The sequence below is a fragment of the Mizuhopecten yessoensis genome, unplaced genomic scaffold (assembly GCF_002113885.1).
Source record: "Mizuhopecten yessoensis strain PY_sf001 unplaced genomic scaffold, ASM211388v2 scaffold3963, whole genome shotgun sequence".
In the NCBI taxonomy this organism is placed as follows: domain Eukaryota; kingdom Metazoa; phylum Mollusca; class Bivalvia; order Pectinida; family Pectinidae; genus Mizuhopecten; species Mizuhopecten yessoensis.
In genome coordinates this window covers 160,197-186,530 of record NW_018405307.1, presented here as the reverse complement: position 1 = coordinate 186,530, position 26,334 = coordinate 160,197, and the positions used below count along the sequence as shown (strand labels likewise).

Here is a 26,334-nt window from a genome sequence, read left to right as displayed (position 1 = left end):
AAACGGTCCATTTCAGACGACAGGGCAGGTATACATTTGTCTGTTTGAATTGATTGTGATAAAGTATTCAAAACCTTATCAGAAAGTTATAATAACATGCTGGCTGATGACAGGTTCTTAGTATTGATTTCATGCATTATGGGAGTTTGGGTAATGTGAGAACCAATTTGTCTATGGTAAGCTTATTAAACATTTAATACAAATTTTGCTTACATTAAGTTAATTTTCGCTTAAATTGAAAATAGCAGGGTACAAAGAACTTATGAATACATGTTGTATATAAAACATATATGTGTCCCTCAGTTAATTTTTAGATACATATACATTTTAGGTAAAAACATTTTAGTTAACCTTGGCATTTAACAATTTCAAAAGTCAGATTACCTTTTCCCTGAAATATGAAGGGTTAAAACATATGTCAAATAGACATATCCTGTAAAACACAAGAATCAATAGCTCATTTAGGGGTTACAGAAGCTTCGAGCGTCTATTTAAAGCCCCGAGATGCATGTATATGCAAACTTACTTTTTTTTTAAATGAATATGGGCAAATAATTGACTGTAATAAATAGTAATACAATTATACAAATAATAGTACAGCTGTAGATATAAAATGTGTACACGCTTCATTTAAGTTTTGATATATTTCGACTGCTGACGGACAAACTTACAACACATTGTTTCCAAAGATGCAGGTTGATGACTTTTAAGTACAGGTTATATAAATATATGCGTTTTCTTTGTGTGATATGAAGGTGGATGGTTTTGATTATGCTAATTAGCGAGACTTGTCTCTTACTGAGTTCTCAATTTGAGGAATACCTTGTCTTGTTCTTTTTAAAAATAAATCAAGGGTTGTCATGTGAATATTTGTCTTTGTTCACATTTTGCCTGAGTTTTATCGATTTTGAGTTCGAACAATGCTTTGTTGACACTAAGGTATTGTCTTATTTTTTGTTTTTCTTAATTGAAGCGCTAATTATTTGTATTCAATTTGTGTTTTTTCATTACCAGCTGGATGACATTTGCTCTTCAAATCCTTGTTCGACATCTGAATCGTGTGTTGTTTTGAGTTCAGGACATAACACATGCGTCAAATGTAGGTTCATGCACGAGTGTCATCCGCAGAGGAAAGCTATTGATTTTCTGTTTTCCTGAAAGGTTTTAGTAACAAAGCTTTATGATTTAAATTATTATAGACATTAAAGCAGGCATATCTGTTGTTAAAAATAACTTATCAAGAAAGTTTCTATGATAAGTTGTTAAGTCCACAGTATGAATAAAACATAATCCGGCAAAATTTCAATACCCATTATTCTACTTTCGTAAAGTATATATACAAAGTATATAAAGCAAAAATAGTTATTCACTTCAACACATCCGGGGCATTTGTTTCCTGTAATGTCCGTTTTTTCATTCCGTAGGCCTTCCGTAGTTATCATAACATGAATAATCTAAATAATAAACCAGCATTATAATTAATCCTTCAATTTTATTTTTTGCCTTTTCTGAAAAGCCAAGTGTACTTATTTACTTGTTAAGTTAAATTTCTCAACATTGTTTCTACTTAACAGTTACATTGTAAACTGTTTGCAATACACTAAGCTTTCGATAATTATGTCTTTAAGTTATTTTGACGTTAATCTCAATGTCTCAAGATGTGATCATGCCTATCTTTCTCTATGGTAAGATTATATAAAGATGGTATAACTCTTGATAAATATTTGTTGTACACTGAATCTATAGATTATCTAGGTAGAACACACTGAATCACCTCTGTTCTCAGAGATTTAGAGAACGGCAGTTTTCTTCAATATTCATCCAAAATATGTAACGCCATCTCAATAAGATAGAAAATGCATATAAATTGTTATTCAAATTAATCATTTTCGCGTTAATATATTATTATTGGTTTATATTGTTTTTTTATCAGTTTCCCTAGGAACCGTTGATAAAGTCACATCTCAATATCGCGAGAATAATTCAAAAGAAAATGTCTACTTGGTGTTTTGTATTGAGATTATCTCAGTAATCAGAAACCGTGAAGTTTGTTTTCAGTATATGCAGATGTAAGCGTTAAATCACATGTTTCCGTGGTTATTGGCTAAACGTTGTGTTTCCCCGTATGATTGCTACTCCCGGATGAAAAATATAAGGGCAACATTTAACACGTAATGTAACTCTTCACACCGGCTTTTGTTACCATTAAAAGACTTCGGTATGCTCTTATAAAGAAACAGAACGCCAATCCTACCGACCCCAAACCTAGCCACCTCAACGAGCGATCTTTACAAGCGTGAGTCAGAAGATCAAAAAACATAGGTCATGACGGTATTTAGACACTTTTTACTGAGGTATACTGTAGTGGTATATACGGAGGAGATTTCCATCCGCCTAAAAAATTATCGCTTCAAAGCTGACAAGAATACAAATTAATACTGTACACCGGCAAATTGCTGCAAAATCATATTTTCGCGTTCGACGGTTAAATCAATTTTCACCCTATATATAATTCGCGATTTACTTTAAATTACTATATATATCATATTGTTTACAAATGTAATGACAAATTCGCGCTCAAAAAGGGAGGCGAAAAAGGTGAAAATTAAACTTCAGTGAAAATTTCCAGTGTAAAGTATTCAATCAATTTCTACATACTCGATAAGGACCCTCTGTTCAAAAATAGATGTTAACCATACTATATGCAACCAAGCATGAAATGGAGAAAATCGAAGATGACATGTTCAATCTGGTCTTGTTTACCCTTCTATTGATCAGTGCGCGCTTGGTATCTGAGGTGACTGCTACTGCTTCGAAACATTCCTTTGAACAAACCATGAATTCAATCATCTCTTGCAATCTTGTTACTTCCATTCTTGTTTGTTTGTTTTCCTTCACTAACTCAACATGCAGTGATTTGAAAGATTGTTTCAGCAAAGTAAGACCAGGAAAGTTAGCTGGATACACCTTTAAAACTTTCTCCAACAAGGGATATCGTGAATGTTTTAATGAGTGTTTTCAACATGCACATGTCTGCCTATCTTTCAACTACAACAAATTCACTGGACTTTGTGAGCTGAACAGCAGGATACCATATTCAATGACACTGAATGACGTCACTAACTTTGTAAATAGTCTGATTCCCTCTGTCCAGGTAAGTGGGTATGCATATCTTATGGGAATACATCTAGACATTGGTCTCTTGGCCATATAGCGCTATAAACAATTGTACTTTTTTCTGCAACTACAAGTGTCACTCCTACAAGGTTATTAATATCTTCCTATTTCTATTTTTAAATAATAACGTGGCTGACTATTCTGGTGGAGTATCACTTCCAAAGTATTTATCTAGTTGTGTAAACTAGTGTCAGTTTAAATATTCTACTGTTCCAAAACCTTTTTGTGAATTTGTGACCTTATCAATGGTTTTCTAAGCACCTGCCCCTTTTTTGTTTTCTACATTTTGTCTCTGAATTCTTTTGAATTTTTCATTATTTTAAGATTTTTAATACGAATTATGAGCCCTGTAATAGACTAAATGGACCATGTTTACTCATTTTGACTTTCTGCATCTCCAAACACCATTTGCAAATATGTGCTTCCTTCCGTCGTTTTTCACGTTAATTTTTTTTTTTTTTTTTTCAATTAATATTAATATTAAAATAAATAGATATCCTTTTGTTATCGTTGACAAAAATTAAATGAAACACACTATAAATATGAACTCAAAGTAGGTGAGTTTGAATTCAGTTTGCTATGAAATGTAGAAAACTCAATGTTATATTCCAGCTAATGAATCAATGTCATTTACAATATATTTATATTTAAAGAATATATAGTGTATATATCTTTCCCCGCTGTATTGCTACTTCGGTCAAACCATTGCTTCGTCAGTATCATTTTTATCTCACCTGGTCCAAAGGACCATGGTGAGCTTATGACATACCGCAGCGTTCGTCGTCCGTCAATCAACTTTTCCTTTAAAACGCTACTTGTCCTGAACGGCCGAGTAGATTTTGACTAAATTTGGTATGTAGCATATTTATGCCAAGGGGACTCAATGTTGTATAAATGGTGGGTGTGGCCCCCTGGAGGCAGAGGGGCGGCGTCCAATAGGGGATACAGAGGTAAAACCTTTAAAATCCTTCTTTTACCGTACGGATTTAAGGATTTTTTTTCTAATTTTGTCTGAGGCATCCTTGGGTGAAGGGGACTCAAATTTGTATAAATGGTGGGTGTGGCCCCCCTTTGGGCAGAGGGGCGGGGCCCAATAGGGGAAATACAGGTAAAACCTTCAAAATCCTTCTCCTACCGTAGGGATTAAGGACTTTATCCTAATTTAGTCTGGATCATCCTTAGGCCAAGTTGACTAAATTGTGTTTAAACGGTGGTTCTGGCCCCCAAGGGCCTGAGTGACGGGGCCCAAAAGGGGAAATAGAGGTAAAACCTTCAAAATCCTTCTTCTACCAAAGGGGTTAAGGGATTTTATCCATTTTTTGTCTGGTACATCCTTTGGCCAAGGGTATCAATTTTGTATAAACGGTCGGTCTGGCCCTACAGAGTCCTGAGGATCGGTCCCAATAGGGGAAACATAGCAAATTATTCTTTAAAATCCTTCTACGTCTGTAGGGATGAAAGGATTTCGTAAAAATTGCGATTGTGGCCCCCCTGGAAACATAGAAAATTCTTCAAAATCTTTCTCCTTCTTTAGGAATTACAGGATTTGGTCCAAATTTAGTCTGAAGCGTCCTTGTACCAAGGGGACTCAATTTGGTATAATCAATTAGTGTGGTCTCCAAGGGGACAGAAGGGCGGGGCCCAATAGGGGAAATAGAGGTAAACCTTTAAAATCCATTTTCTACCATAGGGATTGAGGGATTTTATTCTAATTTAGTATGGAGTATCCTTGGGCTCAGGGGACTCAATTTTGTATAAGCAGTGAGTGTGACCCCCTGGGGGCAGAAGGGAGGGGCCCAATAGGGGAAANCACCACCACCACCTCTGGGGGCAGTCGGGCGCGGCCCAATAGGGTAAACACAGCAAATTCTTAAAATACCGTCTTCTTCTGAACAATTGAAAGGACTTTGTCCAAATTTTGTATGAAGCATCCTTGGGTGAAGGGGAACCAATTTTTTTTTTACAATGATGAATGGCTCGGTGCCAAGCACCATATATATTCGAAATAGAGCAGAAAAAAAGATAATAATAAATTTAACAACTTCATGCATACTAACTACTCACATACTAACCAAATAAGTTTGCTAATGAATTGCAATGCCTTATTATAATAATTGTAATAACTTGACAACCATATTGAAGTGCCAACACTGAGTAAAAAAATAAAAATCTTTTCCGTGCTTCATGTTTATTCAATAATAAAGTATGCAATATTTTTCGAACTGCATATTAATGAAACTGATTATTTAAGTTTCATAATATATAAAACTATTCGAAATTCCTGGAATTCAAACTAATTTTGATACTTTTGACGAATCTTACAACGAACTCCTTAATTGATATATACTGATAATTTCATATAAAATCGTTGTCAGGTGTTTACGCTTTTTATTTTGATGCAGATTTTGTTTTAGTTTGGTTTTAGAATCCTGATTTTTCTAATCATCGGCATATATTGCCATTCACCTAAGTGCTTACAGTTATTAAAGAGTTGGGATGTTTTCATTACTAGCCGAACGATCCATGCTCTCTTCATCCTTGTTCGCCTTCCCAAATGTGTGTTGCGCTGAGCTCTGGGGCTACAACCTGTGTCAATGGTAAGTACTTATGTTACTCGCAACTTTCGCTTTCATTTCCCATTAAAATAGACAGAAAACAAGCACATGTTGCCTGAATCTTATCTCGAATGACATGCTCACAAGTATAGCAGAACTAGCGCTCAATATAAAACCCATTTATCGTATTAGCTTCTTCGACATTTTTACGTTTAATCATCCACAGGGAAGATGGTCTGGAATATAGCTCATTTTCAATATTCGATTTTGAACCTAACATATTTATGACATATATCAAATGTTGATAGCTCATACGTTATTCCTTACGACCAGACGAACAATAACGTTATTGTTTTTGTTTTAACTCGAGATTTAATGTATTTTATTGTTCCGGAACCTGACACAACCTGAATATTGTATGTGACTTTTTTTAAAATTGTCATTAGCGAAGACTGTCTACAGCAAAACAACTGATACCACCTAGCAATGACTTCCTGGTTATACTGACTTATGATCATCAGATATGTGTTAATTACATCAATAAGCATATTGCATATTTAATTTATTGGAAATAACAGCGACTGATATGATAAAAGGACATTTTGTTTCATTTCTAACATGTCTTAAATATTATGTCTCATTGTTTATTCCATTTAGGCCATTTGGCGGAGATAATTTTTATAGGCTTTGCCTGTTATTCTATCCAATTGACTATGCAATCTTGTCAATAAAATTTGATGAAACGAAATAAAAGGACATTGAATATGTTACCCATAAAGATGTCTAGTTATGAAATCAATATACACTGATTATTACAGAAAATTTAGAAATCATAGAATATATGCTATACATAAATATATTATTTACATTGCGATCTATATCAAATTGACAGGTTCTAAAACATGTTATTGTCATAGCCGATATCAATAATAACAAAACTAGCAATCATTGTATGACTTGCGGTGTTTATTTTGCAAAACATGCTGGAGTAAAAGAAAACTAGACAACTTGATTATAACAAAAAAGATGTTCAATGCTTATTGCTAAACACGTGTTAGTAAATTAGAACCTGTTTTGATTAGTTTATTCGATAATTTCTAAGAAATGTCTACGTATCTCCAAACATATTGTAGATTAAATAAATACACATACGTTTACGGATCCCCGTCCCAATGCAGGCAAACCATTAGAACATTTCACTGTTTTTGTTCATTCTCTGTAACCTGGCATTACTTTAGTTTTGTTATTTTTATATGTTTTGACACTAGAGAGCTAATGCTGATCAGGCAACTCTGATGGTAAGTCCGACCTTATTGTGTTCGGAGGTCATAGGTTCAAATCCAAGTCATGCCCTTTTGCAATTTTTCCCTTTTGTTTGTTTTATTGTGTTTTGTTCCACAAGGTTCTGTATTTGTTCTTAAAAAATATCTTGACTCATCTGTATGCCGATATAGTTGTGTACCATTCATATTTGCATATTTTGGCAGTTGTATACGGTTCCTTAACATTTATTTTCATTTCATTTTATCTGTAGGTAAACATATTTTTTTTCGAAAAAAATGCATGTACTTAAAACTGATTAATATGAGTCGACACACACTTGCAAAACGATTGAAACAGTTGGAAACCATGGGGTTCAGAAGACCAGTTATACTATTTTGTTAAAAAATATTGGGAAACAACTACATAAACAAGAATATAAAGCTTTACACCATGTTGGTTATATATTTAACCTATGTTAAATATGTATAAATTTAACTATTTGGTGGGATTGCATTTCCAAACTCAACAGTGGATGGCCTTGTGTGATACAATGTACTTTTTGGCATGTATCTGTTGGGTGCGGTAATTTAATCCCATCACATGTTTATACATGCAGCTCCATCAACAAATCATATTATTTTTCTCTGCATAATATGTGTATATATATGTGTGTTATATGTCTTTGTGGTATCAAAATAAAAACAAAATGTAAACCATTATATTAAATTATAATAACAATGGGTATTAGTAGTTGTTTCAACTAATTTGATTATTGGTTTAATAATACCAGCTTGTTTACATGTGTTTGTATGTGTTCTAATGTCTATGTCTATGCTTGTACCACTGTTTGTTACTGTGTTTGGAGGGGGGCTTAAATAGGCTATGCCTGTTGCCCAATACATTTGTCCTTTGACAATACAATTTATTGAAATTGAAATTGAACCAAATACATGTGTTTCTCACATGTAATGAATTTGAATACTGTTAAAGTTGATTATTTAACGGTTGCTCGCGTTTTTCTCGATGACTAAATAAGCGCTAGAACATCCACCCGTATTTATTTGTGGATCGTATAGATTATGGATATATACAATATATATATTTTAGAACCATTGTCAACTCTAAAATGTCCATACCACGATCAGTGTACAGAGCCACAAAGCGAACATTTCCACAGGCTAACATTTAAGGAGGCAAGGTAGTCCAGTGGTAGGACGCCGGGCTCCTGACCGAAGGCAATGGCATTGTGCTGTATCTTTGAGCAGGATTCTTTACTCCGATTGTTCCGGTCTTCTCAGCTCTAAATGAGTACGTGGTTGGGCAGTGCTAGAATTGTTGAATGCTAGCTGTTAGCGCCAAAATGGCAGCTCCGGCTGTATGCTCCCCAGGGAGTTGAGAAAGGTATTGGCTGGTTGCAAAGACCCTATAACCACGGATAATAATTTGTGAACCGCTTTGAGACGACCTACGAACTAGGTTGTGATAAAGCGGTATATACGAACCTCCAATTATTATTATAATTATTATTATAATTATAACATTTTTTTTTTCTGTATATAATAAAATGGACAAATAATTATTGTTTATAATTATTGCAAACTAATGACGGATTTTCAGAATGTGGCATTGACTTACCACCTGTTGAAAAGGAAAGGATGTTAAATGACGTAGATGACATTGAACTGTATTTCAAAGCCGGTGAAACTTTCCCCTATGTTTGTACCTCTGAGTATACGAAGGGGAACACCAGTAGGATCTGCCTTGCTGATGGACTCTGGGAACATGATCGGCCTCTCTGTGGTAAGTTAGTATCTTCAATTAAGCTAAATTGTTTATACAGTGTATTTACATTATGTATGATTAAACCAATAGACGGAAATGACATTCATTTTTGCATAACACAGGTGACCTCATCACTGTGTATTGATACACTACAATGACGAATCACGGAGCGTGCTTCGTCCACGTTCGCCGTAAAATAGTCATCGATGTAGTTTTGTTAGGATAACAAACAAGAATTAACATTAAATATGATTGACTGGATTTTAAAGCTAAAACAAGGTGTGTAAAGTATATGCTAATAAAATATGACTTGTATAAATTCTACAAATTGAATTTTGAAAATGGAACCGTATTTTGTTTGCTTTGATGCCGTGTTGTTGCTAGGATCCCCAGCGAAAGTTTTACATTTTTCCGCGAAAACACGTTGTTTCTTTAATGCGTTGCCCCATGCATAAATATAAAATAGTTACTTTTCTCTCAATTCTTTGTGTGTAAGATAGAACTGTCCAGGGTAAGAAAGGGGTGTAGACAATTTCTATATTACACCCCATTTCATATGACGTGACGTCACAATGGCTCGACAATGACGTGACTTCACGAATTTGGAACTTTCCGATGCCGCAATGCTTAAAAGGCGACGTGATGTAATTGAAAACCTTTTACGATATATTTACCGTACACGTTATAAAGATGTGATTAATTTTCCTGCGCAAACTCTGTTTGCCAATATGGGATAGTTTCGTCTAAAAAGCTCTGGAGGAAAATTGATATTTGCAAAATGGTGGCCAGTGTAAACACATTTTCATGGTTTCTGAGCTTATTCTGGTTGTTAGAATGAGAGAAAAATACTCATTCATGTCCAAGGGTGTAGGATAGGGAAATTCTACCTTCGGGATTTTCAAATTTGGCAAAACCCTCGGCAAAGCTTAGGGTTTTAACAAATTTGAAAAACCCTCAGGTGGCATTTCCCTATCCTACACCCCTGAGCATGAAAGAGTCTTATAGTAATTATTCATACTTGCAAAGGAAACTTAAAACCACTTAAAATGTAAATATTAGCAATGAAATTCATTAAAAAAATAAATGATAGTGCTTCTTAACCTCGTGTTTTAGTAATCATTTTCACTTTTAGCTCACCGTTAACACTATACTACATTAAATTTAAAAACAATTTAAACTAGTTTACTAAACATATTGCATGTTTTTACTCATGAAAGTTAAAAAATAATAAATTTCGAATTAAAGTAAGATATTTAATATTCAATGAGACACCGTTAGCTATCTTCTGTTTATTGCAAGTTTCTGGTGCAGATAAACTTAAGACAAACACGAGATCGCTCCTATAAAATTTGTTAATTGGAAGTTTGAATATTTCAGTTGATTATATAAACGGCATACAGCTGTCAATCAGGATTTGTTTTCAAGAGAAAAGCAATGACTGATAGAGAACATGTATATAATTATTTCAGCCAGAAGAATGTGTACTTTTGAGGAACCCTGTCCTTATTTGGAAGATGCTAGTGATGCTCTACATTTTACCAAATGGAGCAATTCTACTCCTTCTTGGTATACTGGATGCAACACTGATCATACTACAGGTAAGTCAGACCACGTGATAGTGTTAAAGTATTTGTTTTCCTCGAATACCTCCTACTTTTTGAGGTACGATATTATGGATGATTTCTCCAATGTCTTTCTTTTTAGATTTGGGTGAACATTTGATATGTCCCGTGTGGGTACTTACTGTCGAACAATTTGATGTGCTTTATTTCATGTATTTTGAAGGTGATTTTTAAACATGAAAGTCATGTTATCATTGCCTTAGCTTAACGTTTAGGTCAGAAGTCGTATATATCATTCTGAACCTTTCAAAGTATATCAGAAGCAAGAACACAGGCATAGTATTTGGATGGTTTTTTTTTTTTTTTTTAATTATCTTTTTATTCAGATTTTTCATCAATGCAATGTACATGTACAATAAATAACAAAACGTTCACTCATTCGTATACAGGCACATACATACATAAACTTATATCTGTTATGTCCACATTTGTCATAGAGTACATACATTCTCACGATGATATTTAACCACAATAGCATACATACTCATTTCCGTCTATTTTAACATTTTATTACCTATATATATGCATCCATCCATGTGTCTGACATATATATGTCTTAAACATTCATTGCTATGTCTCGTGTAAAAATAGGACACATATCAACCTTCATCACATATGGTACAGTATATATTTTTATGATAGAAACAATATCTGCCTTAAATTTTATATAACCGCACATACTGTATAACTCATGTCCATGTCAAAAACACCCATGTCCATGCATAAGCATAATTAAGATGATTTCACCATACTCGCATGCGTTGTACTCACACAAACCCATATGCATGATATTAGACATTTTCAGACATTCCTGTATGTACTAGTACTGATTATTGAAATGTAAATTTATGCAAAGAGAAAAAATATCAGTCCCACACAAAAAGGTAAATGAAAGATTTGCACAGTCTACTGAGTACATTGCATTGTCTTTATAAGAAAGGGGAATTGAGATAGAGATTGAGAAAATAAAAAGAAAGGGAGAATAGAGAACATAAAGAAACGAGAGAAGAAATGTATGAAAAGTTGGGCGAGATGGTGGAAAAAGGAGGTGGATATTCACTCATGTATATTATATTATATATAGGTAATATATCGGCTATCCAACTAGAATAAGCCGCTCTAAAGTGTATTGCAGTACATAGGTATACAATCGATACAATAAATACAATATACAGCACCCTATCTAACTAGAATAAGCCACTCTAAAGTGTATTGCAGTACATAGGTATACAATTGATACAATACATACAATATACAGCACCCTATCTAACTAGAATAAGCCACTCTAAAGTGTATTGCAGTACATAGGTATACAATCGATACAATAAATACAATATACAGCACCCTATCTAACTAGAATAAGCCACTCTAAAGTGTATTGCAGTACATAGGTATACAATTGATACAATACATACAATATACAGCACCCTATCTAACTAGAATAAGCCACTCTAAAGTGTATTGCAGTACATAGATATACAATCGATACAATAAATACAATATACAGCACCCTATCTAACTAGAATAAGCCACTCTAAAGTGTGTTGCAGTACATAAATATACAACCTATACAATACATAAAATTAGCATGTACATTAATCAATACTATTTTGAGGAATTCACAGGAGCTGCCTTAGCATGTGATCACTGCTAGTCATATGCCAACTGGCTAATATCTCCGTATTTTTATATGCCTGTGTGTGTGCTGGAGATGTATTGTGTATTATAAACAATGTATCACACAATTTTAACCTTTTACATATGCACACAGTCTTGCTTAAAAACATTACGTGAAATTGACAATTTCCACATGATCAATAAAACCAGTACTAGTTCATCATGCTTCTATATTGTAGTACAAATGCAGCACAGTTTAGCGTGCCAATATGTGAAAACAACCCAATATGTAAAAACAGGAAAAACTATGAGTTCATTAATTACTGTTTAGATTACTAATCAAGATTTTTTCATGTTTTCACATATTGGATTGATATGATTTGTCCTATCATGTGCAACCCAATTCGTGAAAAGTGAAAAAAAAATATATAAATATTGTTTTTGCTTATTAGTGGATTTAATTAGTTTGGATGGTTCACATTAGAGTTAGTTTCCATAATAAGTAATTTAAACACAGTTATTAATGAATTCAATATAGTTTTTCCTGTTTTCACATATTGGGTTGTTTTCAGATATTGGTACGCTACAGCGCAGTACACTGGTTCTTTTTGCTGCGCAACAAAATAAGTATCCAGCATTTTGACTGCCACTCTTAAATACTACTAAAGCATGGATACATTCATGTTTCAATACTATTCTGCAGATGTTGGATGTTGATTTTGAAGAATTCAAAATATCATTCTATCAAACCTGAACACCCTTTCCCCGGACATGTTTATTATATAAGAACATTATGATTACTAACCCTAACTATGGAGCATTTATATAAAATGCATTGCTATTTTCTTGTTATTTTCATTCATACATTTGTTTTCATATATGTACAACCGTTCATATTTCAAAACATTATGGTACTATTCCATCAAATTTTCAGGTTTTCAGATATTTACTAACTTATTCTGTGGCAATTGCACGCAATGTTTTTTTTTTTTATCCCAGATTGTTTAATGAACTATACAAATGTGATGCAAGTAGTACCTAGAAACCCCTCTGTTCCTTATTATATTGACTTTTGGTATATCAAAATAGAGAACGTATGACCAAAATTAAACTTTACATACGTATTTGAAGCTTAAGGATCAATAAAATGTCGTTAAATATATTCCTTTTGGACGAGTGCAATGCTGATTAATATACAGTTGCATAAAAGGCATTGACCTGTTGTAGATATGGCATTGCCTAAAACAAGGTATGATGTGAAAATAATTCTACTTGAACTAATGTTTATACACATTTAGGTAACGGCTATTACTACTACCTCGAAGCATCTGGTACATACCATGGAAGCGTTTTTAAAATGGTCACCCCCAACCCGTTTCCGGCTGGTGAACAGATATGCGTTGGACTTTGGTATCACATGTATGGGAAAACCATGGGGAATCTGTCGATAGAGATCAGTGTAAGTAAAAACGATAACAACACCTCTTCAATTTTAAATCTGGTTTGAGTTAAATTTAATGTGCAGGAATTATCCACTCTCTTTTGCTATACATTTTGGGTTTATTGTCTGATACATCCGTGTTATACATTAGAAAGCACATTTTCACAGCGGTCTCTATTCATACCTACATGGTTGGTATTGGTCACGTGACAACGAAAGATGAAATAAGCCAATTAGACTAGCATGGTTTACATAATTTTTTTTTTTTATATCATGTTATTGAATGTGCCCTTAAGTATTTCTGAGGATTTAAATGACGTTGTATTATTATCATTGATATTATAATCTGTTTTATATTTTTCGAATTATTGTTTGGGATAAAACATGGACATATTTAAACCATTTGTATTCTTTGTTTTCTTTTCAAAACACTCTCTCTTTCTTAGCCTGTTTTCTTTGTAAGACATTTATTGTTGTAATGTATTGCAGGATCAATCTGGAACACTTAAAACACAAATGCTCGTGGCATATGGTTCGCAGGGATTTGAATGGAACTATTGGTCAACTGTCGTTAACGCCCTCACATTCGATGCATTGATAGCCATCACAGGAGTATGTGGTGCCTGGAAAAGGTCAGACATCTGTTTCGACGATGTGTTGATTGACCTGTGCTGAATAATACATATTCAGTTTCAGTTGACAATCAAAACACATAACTGAAAAAGACGATATTGAATGGAATACTATAATGTTCTGTATTCAAAAATGTGGTATTTTACTGGATTTTTTGTCATGAAGCATGCTATTTTAATGAATTTTTCAGTAATAGCCACTGACTCTAGTCTGACAGTAGTTTTAAAATGTTGTAAATATAAACACAATGTCCATTTAAATGATATTTACTCTTCTTCAAGCGTTTTCCAATGTCCAATACGGTTTGCATTCAAATGTAAATACCTCTATTATCTTGGTTACCCGTTAGTCCAGTGTAAGAACCATCTGGAGAGAGCGAAAAAGGTAATGTTTTGGCAGAGAGCGTGGACCCTACGAGTGTGTATGGACGTCGCCATTTTGTTAACTCTTGAACTGTGTCAGTTGCGGTCAATTGAGTGATTATTCCGTTGTGTATTGGAGGTATTGGAAAGACTGGAATTGTTGGAAATATTGGATGCGTTGAAAGTATTGGATTACGAGTCAGAGAGTGAATGACGGTACGAAAAAGTGTGTAGATGTGAATAATATGAAATACTTCTATATATTAATGTTGATTTGATAACTATTTTTCATACAAGTTCCAATGTAGATCGTCGTGTTTCCTAGAGTTCAGCGGAAACTACTTTGCGAGCAACGGATGTGGCGCCATAACCTCTTCGGAGTCGGCTTGGGAACGGGTGTTGCCCGGTTGAGCTCGTGTGTTGCCCCGTTGATGCTAGCGTTTTCCTACGTGGGACGTAGGAATTCCTTGGGGAGTTTGGAAATCAGTTGCCGTCGGACTTTCGTTTGGTTGGTTGGTTTTAGAGCTGCTGGCGGCTGCTACACTTTTGAATCGTTCCAAAACCGTGAAGCTGTCAGTATGCTTGGGTGTATAGAATAAGGGAAGCAACTCTTAGAATAGGATATTGGAATGAACGGGGCATTAGTAATATTTACATCTGTTGAAGAAAGTTAGCATTTTCTATCTAAGCGTCCTTTTTGAGCTCCAGACTTTTGAGTTTGACTTTAATCATTTCTGGATCTTAGTTTTATCCATTTGCTTGCCCTACTATATTTCATATAGAGCTAGCATTTTCATATTATTCATTGCACATTGCAATTTCTTTCGATATATTGTCCCTACATATATTAGAAAGCTCTGGTATCCAGGGTTCAGACATAGGAATACATTTATTGTATATCATGTTTATGAGAGATTTTGGAGAGAGTCTGTAGAATTGCTGTATCTGTCTCTGTATAATTTGATATTGGATTTCCTTAATAAACGGTAACCGTAAAGGTGTGCGTAAACGTATCCTGTTCTTTCAAGTTCTTCTTATAAGTACTGAAATCTAGTCAGTCATACTGAACTTGGTTTGGAAATACTATATAATTCACTGGGGGCTTGTCATTAGCAATTAGTGACAGTTTAAAATAGTCGTGGTCTCTATGTAAAGGGTTGAGCTAGGGGCGAATACCGTTACAGTATTACTCTTTAAATAGAATACTGATATTTCTCCTCGTGACACGATTGGAAGTTCAAGTTGAACACGATCAATATTTCTCGCATCTCAGACAGGGATATTCCATATTAGAATTGTCTATCTCGCCCGATCTGTCTCGCACATTTACGTGAATTTTTCGCGGAAATTTCACACAGCGATGTATTCATCCACCCGAAAATGTGTTAACAGTTGTGTCACGCAAGACTGTCGTAGTCGCTGAACGATTACCAAACATCAAAATGGCACATTTATTGTTAAATATTTTGAAACCGTTATCAAAATTATTGTATATATTTCAATGATGTTCCATAATTAATCATATTCTAATGGAAAATGCGATCCTACTCACTTGCGCTAACTGTGCACAACAAAATACCTGTCATCATTTGTTGACAATCGTGTTATTACGTCATCAATTATTAATTATTTTTTGTATTCTCGTCTGCTCGATCGACTGTGACAGAATTTTAATTGACTTCAGAATTGGTGATACATAACGTGTTGGACAAAATGGAAGGCATGGTAAAGTTGTGTCAATTGAAAAACCCTTAGGCACACATACTTTTTACGTTATTCATTCGTTTGATGGTGACATTTTAAGATGTGCAAGGCACGAATTAATCAAAGGTCTTGATGACCATGTTGTATTGGATGATGAACTGCTACGTCTTTTTGATCCACAAAATTCACCACCTAAAGACATGTCCACGGAAGATGCTGTCCTGCCCACGGGTCGCAGTGCTACCGCCCCACCCCCGAGACCCAGTGAAACAGCTCCACCACCCAGAACAACTGCCCCAACCCCACGAGCTAACGCCATCCGCACCACTTCCGGCCCGAGTTTGAGACTATATGACGAGCTACATATGGATCTGCCTAAATTAAGAAGACCCCAGCCCCGTCCACCTAAATCTTATGTAAAAAAAGCAAACGATAGATTTATCGCTTTCAAAACAGAAGACGTATACGATTTTATAACAGAAAACGAAAATGAAGGCACTTACAGAAAAACATCCGGACATTTAAAGTTGCTACATAGTTCTTTTAAAACCCAGCAGGAAAGTCGAGAAATATCGGATATACCACATGAAGAGCTTGATCTACTTCTTGCTAATTTTTTCATGAGTGTTGGACAAAAAGATGGGTCTGAATACGAGCCAACAACTATAAGAGAAATGTTGGGAAGTTTTGAAAGGGAACTTAAACAAAAAAAGTACGGTGAAAGTTTAATAACATCTGTATGTTTCACAAAAACAAGAAGAACTTTAAAAAGCAAGCAAACAAATCTCAAAAAAAAGGTCTTGGAAATCAACCAAAAACAGCAGATGCGATTTCCGATGCGGATATCAATGTACGATGCCTGGGAACTTGGTTCCAATTCACCAAATTCCATTCTAAACACGCTATGGTTCAACAACACTTTGTTGTTCGGAATGAAGGGTGGGGAAGTCGATCACAGGGCTCTGTGCTGGGGTGACGTTCATCATGGATTCGACTAAGAAGTAAATAGAGAATTCTTCTTGGAGTATAATGAGCGGCAAACTAAGGACAGGGGCAGACATTTCGCTATTTAAAAAAAAAAAGGGCATACGAAAATTTTGAAAATCTTGAGAGGCGCTATATACAAAACATACAAGAAGAGGAGACCAGCGAATTTCTCTGAAAATAACCACCCGTTCTATCTGGCCTCGAGTACGAAAAAAAAAACTACGATCAGTGGTTCTTAAGATGCCCAGTGGGCCAGAACAAGCTAAAAAGTATGATGAGAAAAAGGACAGCAAAAGCGAACTTAAAATGTGAGAAAAGACTTACAATGCACTAATACTTCTGTTAGAAAACATCTCTGTCAGAAACTCCTGGAGAATGACATTCCTGACACACAGGTAGTACAAATCACCGGTCACAAAAATCCGAATTTTTTGAACAATTACCGGGCAATGATAAGTGCACAACAAAGTAGCATTTCGTCTATGTTTTCTAACACTACTGACAACAATCTGACAGATCGAGGTCAACACAGTCGCGTCCCATGTGTGTACCGACAATCCAACGTGCGTGCTCAACAGACATCCGAAAGATCTGTGTTTACAGGAAGTGTTATATATGGCGGTGTGTTCAATATCACAAATAACAATCACACTAATCCAGTGGTAAATCCACCTAGTTGGTGATTTAGACTTCCATTCCTAACAGACTCTGACGATGAGATGTAAGCTCTTTCAAAAACTTCGTGGCAACAAGTTTCTTTGATTCGAAGTGTGACCTCACATAGGGTATATATATACTCATAAATATCGGCTCGAAATTGACTATTTGCATTATATTCTTCTTTTTATGTACTGTTTTGATGTTGTTAGATTCCTTATAATGTAGATAAAATTTGATCTTCACTGTGAATTACGTTTTCTTCTCTGTAAGGACGAACTACATGTTTTACGCGGAAGCATACAGACGTGGCTTTAGAAGTGAAGAGGCCGTATTTGTTAAAGGCCCCGACGGGATACGTGTAGACAATGGCGAAATTAAATATTTTTAAGTAAAAGGGGCGAGAAAAGAAATCAATTACCTGTAATTGAGCGAGATCAGGTTATTTCAATATCTGGCTAATATTCTGTAACATCCCAACCTCGGCTTACGACTCGGTTGGGATTATGTTACAGAATCTTAGCCCTCTACAGAGATAACCCGATCCCGCTCAGTTACAGGTAACATATTCTACTGAACATATCATGTATTAGTAATTGACTTGTACCTTAATTGATTCATTGTCAAATCTTAAGGACGCTCTATGATTGATATATACTGATATCCAAAAGCAGTCAAAAGTTTATGAAAAAGAGACTAATTAATCATTTTGAATTACAAATGTGATTATAAACCATTGCAAACTTGTCGCGGAATCATTTATGTGTATTAGGTTCGATAAAATATACCTGATATGTTTCTAAAATTGTTTATTCTATTTATTTATTGTATTTTATTTTTTGTTTTTAAATACAAATGTAACTTAAAATAGCTTGGAACTCTCCGATGCCGCAATGCGGAAAGGGGGACGTGATGGAATGTACGATATATTTACCGTACAAGTTAGAAAGATGTGATTAATTTTTCTGCGCAAACAATGTTTGAAAATATGGGATATTCTAAATCTGGCTTGCTTAATCGTTTTCGTCTAAAAAGCTCAGGGGAAAAAATGATATTTTCAAAATGGTGGCAAGTCTAAACGCATGTTCATGGTTTCTGTGCTAATGCTGTTGGTTTGNAAAAGCTCAGGGGAAAAATTGATATTTTCAAAATGGTGGCAAGTCTTAACGCATGTTCATGGTTTCTGTGCTAATGCTGTTGGTTGGAGAGAGAAATACTCTTTCATGCCCAAGGGTGTGAAAATCCCTCGGGTGCAATTTCCCTATCCTACACCCCTGTGCATGAAAAAGTCCTATAATGTGATACATATTTTGGTGTAATAAAGTATTTCTTTTGTGTTCCTAAACTTGTTTTCGAGTGACATCAGTGACGCAGATTCTTGAACCGACATAATAAACAAAATTGCATTTTTTTCTCCGTCATTCAAAAATCAATACAATACAATTCTCAACATTTGCAAGCGCCTCTTGCACAACCCTTTCATTCCGTCATTCTTACTGACGGGGATGCTGTGGCCGAATAGTAAAGACTTCGGAATGTCTACGATCAATAGCTCTCTACCACTGGGTCGCGGGTTCGAGGCCTACGTTGGGCATTCGCCAGGTACTGGCTGCAAGTCGGTGTTGTTTCCACTTCTACTCCGGCTTTCTTCCACCTGGCTTTCTCCGGCTTTCTTACACCTGGCATGTCCTTAAATGATCATAGCTGTCAAAAGCACAAAAAAGCCAAACCGAATGTTGATCTGACATTGAGGACATCATTTTAATTCTTGCTTGAACTAGGTCATTTCAAGTAAATTAACTGTCAACTTTTTAATTGGGTAAACATGCAATGAAGTGGAATTGGTACTACCTCAACAGACTCGTATCCATAACTGGAACGTACCGAAGCTGTAACATTAAAAAAACAAATATCTTTTCATGTGATATCTAGAATTTGCAGGAAGTTTTGGAAACTGAAATCCTATAAACAAATACTCCTGGCGTTAACAAGTTTCGATAATATGTATTTTCTAAATATCAAGCGGACGGATAGGAAATTAGCGAAACCTTAAAAGAAGAAAAATCATTATTTTTGTATTGAAGAAACTGCGCTACGTATTATCAGAATCGACGACATCGTGTAGAGTGATAGGGATCTTAATACCGACACCTTTAATATAATTAAATAGGATTTTTGCTTCAATAAATCGATGCCGCTTTTAGTATTGAACCTGATTATGAAAAAAAAAACAAAAAAAGCATAGCAAACACAGCAAATAAGTTGGTTATGTATTTCGTAGGAATTAGGTGTATTATAAGTATACATTGTAGTAATAATATTTAGTGATAAGAGCAAAAAATTGAATCCCCAATTCTGCAAGGGGTTCATTCATTAGTCGCCTCTTTCGATACATGCCGTTGTTTACTCCGATAATGGGGTTCTTCAAATAGCGTGTTTGTTTACCTGTCTTTTGCATTTTTGTCACTTGAATATACACTTACTAACTCCCCCTTCCCTTTAACACATTATTTAACAATTTCAAATCAGGCCTTTTCAGAAATTCAGATTCGAGGAAGGAAATAAGTACAATGTTGAAAGGGCAAATATCTATCATTTAACTTTGAAAAACAACAACACGAGAATGCCACAGTGTCAACTCAAATTCGATAAACTCCAATTATGATATGAAACAATAGACATCTTGATCGCCACCAATTAATTTTTGTTTTCGTTGAGGACTTTATCTAAGGTCAGCTCAATTCAGTTGATGCATAAATAGCTTGGATATATTTAGCGTAAATTTGCATTTGAATTTATTTTGTATGATAGCTTCAAATGACTTGTGATATAAGTTTGTTCTAATGTTAATAACAACTCATTCTTTCTTGGCAAATTCGACAAACACTGAAAGTTACCAGATGGTTGTAGTTGTCCGACGACCAGGCGTAAAGAGCTGAATTTGTGCCACATAAGCAACTTCATAAAGTCTCCAGGCTAGTTTCATAAGATTTCCAGGAACATTAGTCTTAAATCCTAGTACTGCGTTCGAAGTACATGTAAGTTCTATGACAAAGCTCAAACACGTTTTATACCTATTTGGTCGCTTATAGTTCCCAACAGTTATTTATGCATAATCTTGTATCTATCTCGCCTGTTAAACTATTGATGTCCTTGTTTACGATTTCCTCTCTTTTTAGGAAATAACGATTACATTTGTTTGAATGCAGTATGGACTTTTTAGAATTTGCTATAGAATATATACTGTCGTTATTTCCATATAAGCAAGGATTCCAGAGACGTCTAATACATAACATAACCAGTTCCTCTTGGTACTTTTTTGTAAGATAATTTGTAGCTTGATACATTTTCTCTATAATTCGGACATTGACACACAGAATTATGGCCTGGCAGGTCGAGTGGTGACATTAACATATTTTATGTTCACGGTTCACTGCCGAGCAATGACAAAACATTCGTTGGTGTAACGTATCTCTTGTAGAACAGACTTACAACGTAGATTATCAAACAGGAAATGTTGTATAACTCATTATAAAGCAATGCTTATTGTCGCTGTGTTGAAATGCTCGCGTTAAAATAGAAAGAAGGTGCATGAACCCAATAAGAACTAAGAGCATATGATTGGGAGGTATTCATGTGTCTTTCGAACAGTCGACCGCTTAAAAAAAATCAATCTTCAATTGACCTGAATAAATAACGGTATGTACATAGTTATAAATGCAGGTATTAAACTATGCAAATGTACACTTTCTAGAGGTTTTGAAATTTTCAGAATAGGTGAAACCGAGGGAAGTTCGACCCCTTTTTATTGAAGTCATTCTGGACGGTATGGCATTCGTTGAAGCTAATGTGTATATGTACGATTTCAAAAGAGAAATCACATGCGTATCTACATTCTGTACACTTGGACCAATTGACGAAACTGACATTGATTTTTGCATTACACAAATGACCTCATCATTGCGTAATGATAAACTGCAATGGCATAGCAACAGGACGTACTTGGTTCATATCGGCCGTGAAAAGGGCCTCGATGTTTCGATACAGTGTATTACACAGTGACAGTGAATACACTACATTTCTAAATGTATGAAACTGTCACAGTAAATATACGATGTTGTTTTGTTATGTTAATATGAAATAACCTTAATCATGATTGGTTTATTTAAAGCATATATATATAATTTATGTTATAAAAAGAACATGCATGATATAATATAGGAAAACAGTAACAAGCGTGTCAAACACTTATTTAAATATATCACTCACCTTAATATATACATGTATAGCTTCTTCTGAAGCTATGGATATCCCCCTCCGCCCAAAAAAAGAAAATACCACAGAAAAAACGTTCTGTAATGTCCTGTCATTTAGATCATGTCTGCCCAAATTTGCTTTTCTTTCTAACTTCCCCACTCTTTCATGTATGTGGTTTGCCTAGGAAGCGTCAACACATCACTTTCAGTTTCCTTTCAAAAACGTTAAACTAAACATTCTCAGAAGACAATAATATAACACTGAAACTATAAATGAAATTATAAAAACTTCATTTGAGCTTAAATTCGATCAAACAATCGCAAACTATGTACAAGGGAATGTTGAAAATGGGAACTTCTGACATAGCACAAATAAATATGACCAGAATGATCCAGAAGTGTAAGTGTCTTTTGCTTTATGAACAACATCACATTGTAAAGTTAAGTCAAGTACAATATAATATCATATTGTCAAACATGTAATACGGATGTTAACGTCATAATAAAATCGGAAAAAAATGATCGGAAAACGATAGATAATTTCCAAATTGTATCAGGCACACATAGATCTTGCCCATATTCTTCATCAACCCACACCTTTCGAAGCCCTCTGCAAAACACTTGTCTTTCAAATATCGACATATATCATAGAAATTGTGATATTTTGAGCAAGATCTTTGATATCAAATCGCAATGTAATATACGTTGTGTGTGATTTCTTAAAATGATCGGCTTAATATTGTTTTTTAAACAACAATAAATTGAGATTAATATTTATCAGTATAGCAAAGGAGAAAAAAAAACCTCGACTATGTGAAATGTGAAATGTGTTTGTGAATTGTATGTATGCCTTTGTACGAAATCGGCCTAACGATTAATCAATGCCCGAGAGAAAACGGTATCAATAGCTGTACTATTCCGTGATTGTTTAATCCATGAAGCGGGTTACCACTCACGGAGGTAAATATCATACAATAATGCCGACATGCAATTTTCGTATTTGTTATGAGTCTCACGTAACGTCCGTGCTTTGACGTGCAAACTATAATGCCCCTGTAGAGAAAATTGACGTACTGCTTAACGTGATCGAGCCGTGTTGTCGTGTAGTTCTCAGACTGCAAACATTTCAATAATAAACGAGGTTTAAGAGAGTAAGACTCCTAGTCACTACAGCATGGATCACGTCGATTATCACGATAGAGCATTGTGATTTAAGACCCATTACGTTAAATTACCCATGATAGACTACAATGCTCATGCAGACTTCTGAAACGTGTCTTTACTTTTCTATTTCATATGAATGATGATAAAAAGCATTGCATTCCCATAGTCAATGTGTTTGGTGTTCACACTGTCATACAAAAACCCAGAGTTTTGAAAATATTATGGAAATATCTCATAACGCACAAAGTGATCTGGTGAGGAACATCAATGTAAGTTATATGAAATAAGTCTAAATACATGTAATGGACGTAACACGTGACTAGTGACTATAAAATAGGATCCCAGGAGAGGAATTGTATATTGGAGGACTCGAAGTTGTGACAGCGTGATGTTTACCGCTTTGATGTATGCGGTTTCCTACCTTGGGTTTGTATCAGGTAAGTTTAATATCACTGTCTTTGTGTTCATTGTCTAAATTAATTAACTTTCGGATCATATGTTGATCAGATTTTCAAACTAGATGATTTTGAAAATCGGTTATATAAATGTAAGTGGTTTTGGGTGTGCTCTATGAGAGTGATGTCTTAGAAAAGCGGTACTTGGTTGTGGAATTGTATATGCAGGTCAATTCAGCTATAACCAGGATACTCGCTAGCAGAGCCTAAAATTGTTTCCTAGTTCCTAGTTCCGAGGTCCGTTTAAGAAATACACAACTAGAAACCATATCCTAATTCCATTTAAAAACTGAAATAACACCATCAATGGACCAAAAAAACTTGTCCCTTTTCAGAAATACATAACAACCAACCTCTTATATTGTTTATACAGACTGTATTACTTTTTTTTCTTAAACGAAACTGAGAACTAGACCCCATTTCCGTATTCTATATGTTTTTGTAATTATTTCCTTCTCTAACTCGCAAAACGCAAATTAAAGGCGCATACAAATATCTGAATCCAGTGCAGAAATATAGCCCACAACCTTCCAGACAATTATTGAGACTACCATATCCTCTTTAAAGGACTTAGACGGAACTGAAATCCAAACTCCACACACGTTATTTGCTTAAAGGGAACTGGGGTCTAATTGTCTATTCCGGTTTTTTTCTTAAACGGTACTAGGTACTAGGAACACGATAAAAACATCAGGCATCACTTCCTAGAGAGGATATTGACAAAGTAAATGTGAAAGTGCTATAAACATAAATAGCGATAGCCGTTCCACTGCATGCAGCTACATGGCATGGGACCCGACATCACATATTCTCCTAGTTGTTTTCAATGTTCTTGAATTAGGTCTAGACTCATTCAGCGCTAGCTGTACCTATGGAAACTAAATACGTTTAACGTACATCACAACTGTTGGCGTTGTCTCGTTAGTTCTAATCTAATATATATAGGACTGGTAAGTAATACACGTTTTTTCATTTTGAAACTTTTGTCTTATATTTCATTAAAATTTCCATGTGGTTAGGAGAAATATTTTTAAAATCTAAAACAAAACTATCCCAACCTTAAATAGTATACCGTACTTGGAAGTTTGAAAGCTTTCAAGTAAATAAATTCGACCCAACACACTATAGTTATTTCAATTGGATGTATAAATCCCACTTAAACAATTATAAAATTGCGAACATGATGCACGTAGCGTACATTTCACTTACATATATGTTAAAACCTGATGCGGGCTTGATTTTTATATCATATACGATAGCGTGCTTAGAAATATGTTGTTTGTCTATACAGAAACATGTAATATCCGAATCAAAGCAAATTCCACATTATTGGTCGACTAATTTTTGGTGCGTGTTTAAAGAAAAAGTAAGTGAGCAAAAATCGCAATTGGACTCAAAATCGATAACACTTCTTCAACATATGATTTAAGAACGGATTTACACGGCAACCCATAACACAAGTACACCGATTATAAAATCAACTCTTCTTGACGGGTAAACCTGTACCGCTTCATTGCTTTCACACCCCATGCGGATCAAATCCAAGTAGCATTACGCTTTTAAAGACATAATTGGCATACATGGCACACGGGGAGAACATTTTTTTTCGCGATTTGTCTAGACTTACTTGAATGTCCATACTTATTCATTGGTGTTTTATTTCTGAACCTATTATTTTGCCACTGGAAAGAAATAGAGAAATATCTGATTTTTTTTCTAAATTGAAATTGATTCCCGGAAATCGGGAATCACTGCCATTATTATGTAACAAAATGGCGCATACACGTATCGAGTTTATTTGAATAACTGTTTGCCATGAACAAAATCTATTTAAACCTATGATCATAGTTTGAAATAATTATATTTGCATGTATATCCACATTAAGTACAGGATAAAATGTAAAATATAACGTCTGAAGTTTAGAAAATACCAGGGCAAGTTGGTATAGTTCATTACGAAGTTTCAGGGTTGACTAAGTTAATGGTGTGTCCCGGCACTTCAACCTCGCAAAAAATGTCATGATTTCAGAGAATCTTTAGCCTCGGGTATTGCTGATGCAATTCTGCATGAGAATACCTTAGATGTTGCCATGTTGTTGAAAAGATGTTTAAAAGGGGGAAACGAGTTTTTGTTATTATTGTATTACTTAAATAGCACGCTATGGCCCGATAGATTAATTAACATTGCCGCTGTAAGTTTTCATTATTAAAAAACAGGAACTGTTGGCAGGCAATATTTGTTACATTAGTACGCTATCTTTTAACAAAATGTGTAAAGCTAGATAACATATTTTGCTTTTTTTTCAGCAAACAGTAACACCATTTTGTTTACATTTTATTTCGTGTCACGTGATCATGCAATATTCTGCTGCAACTAGTATGGCTGTCCTTGATAAATATTTCTACCCAGGCGGAGAACGGTGTAGTCGAATCCTTCCTCAAAACTTCACCTGGGTATTTTTATTTTTTTCAAAAGTTGGTTTTAATTAGATATGAAATAGACCGATTATTATCATATTAACACAGGCAGATAAAGCCTTGCACACTTCAAGAAGGATTTTAAAACTCACCTGTTTACGACTTTTAAATATTTCTACACTTTATTTTCATATAAAGAACAATTATATGCATGCCGATCTTATAGTGTAACTTTAATTCT

The 26,334-nt window shown here is 34.8% G+C and overlaps 3 protein-coding genes across 3 annotated transcripts in view; 2 read left to right on the top strand and 1 right to left on the bottom strand.

Moving 5' to 3' along the window:
* LOC110448270 (cell death abnormality protein 1-like) overlaps positions 1-26,334 on the bottom strand; it is a 164,468-nt gene that overhangs the window by 40,308 nt on the left and 97,826 nt on the right. The gene's annotated exons all lie outside the window — the stretch shown is intronic.
* Positions 1-26,334, top strand: part of LOC110448268 (receptor-type tyrosine-protein phosphatase mu-like) — a 183,336-nt gene that overhangs the window by 118,214 nt on the left and 38,788 nt on the right. The window lies entirely within an intron of this gene.
* On the top strand, positions 13,367-14,180 carry LOC110448273 (enteropeptidase-like). Its single transcript, XM_021494443.1, has 2 exons — positions 13,367-13,475; positions 13,947-14,180. The coding sequence occupies exons 1-2, from the start codon at positions 13,374-13,376 to the stop codon at positions 14,130-14,132; spliced, it is 288 nt and encodes a 95-aa protein (XP_021350118.1). The 5' UTR covers positions 13,367-13,373; the 3' UTR covers positions 14,133-14,180.

Bases quoted from the DNA above. Each gene is read 5' to 3' on its own strand.
- LOC110448273 (XM_021494443.1), top strand. From the start codon at position 13,374: ATGGTCACCCCCAACCCGTTTCCGGCTGGTGAACAGATATGCGTTGGA. The intron at 13,476-13,946 runs GTAAGTAAAAAC...AATGTATTGCAG, and splicing joins ATCTGTCGATAGAGATCAGT to GATCAATCTGGAACACTTAA.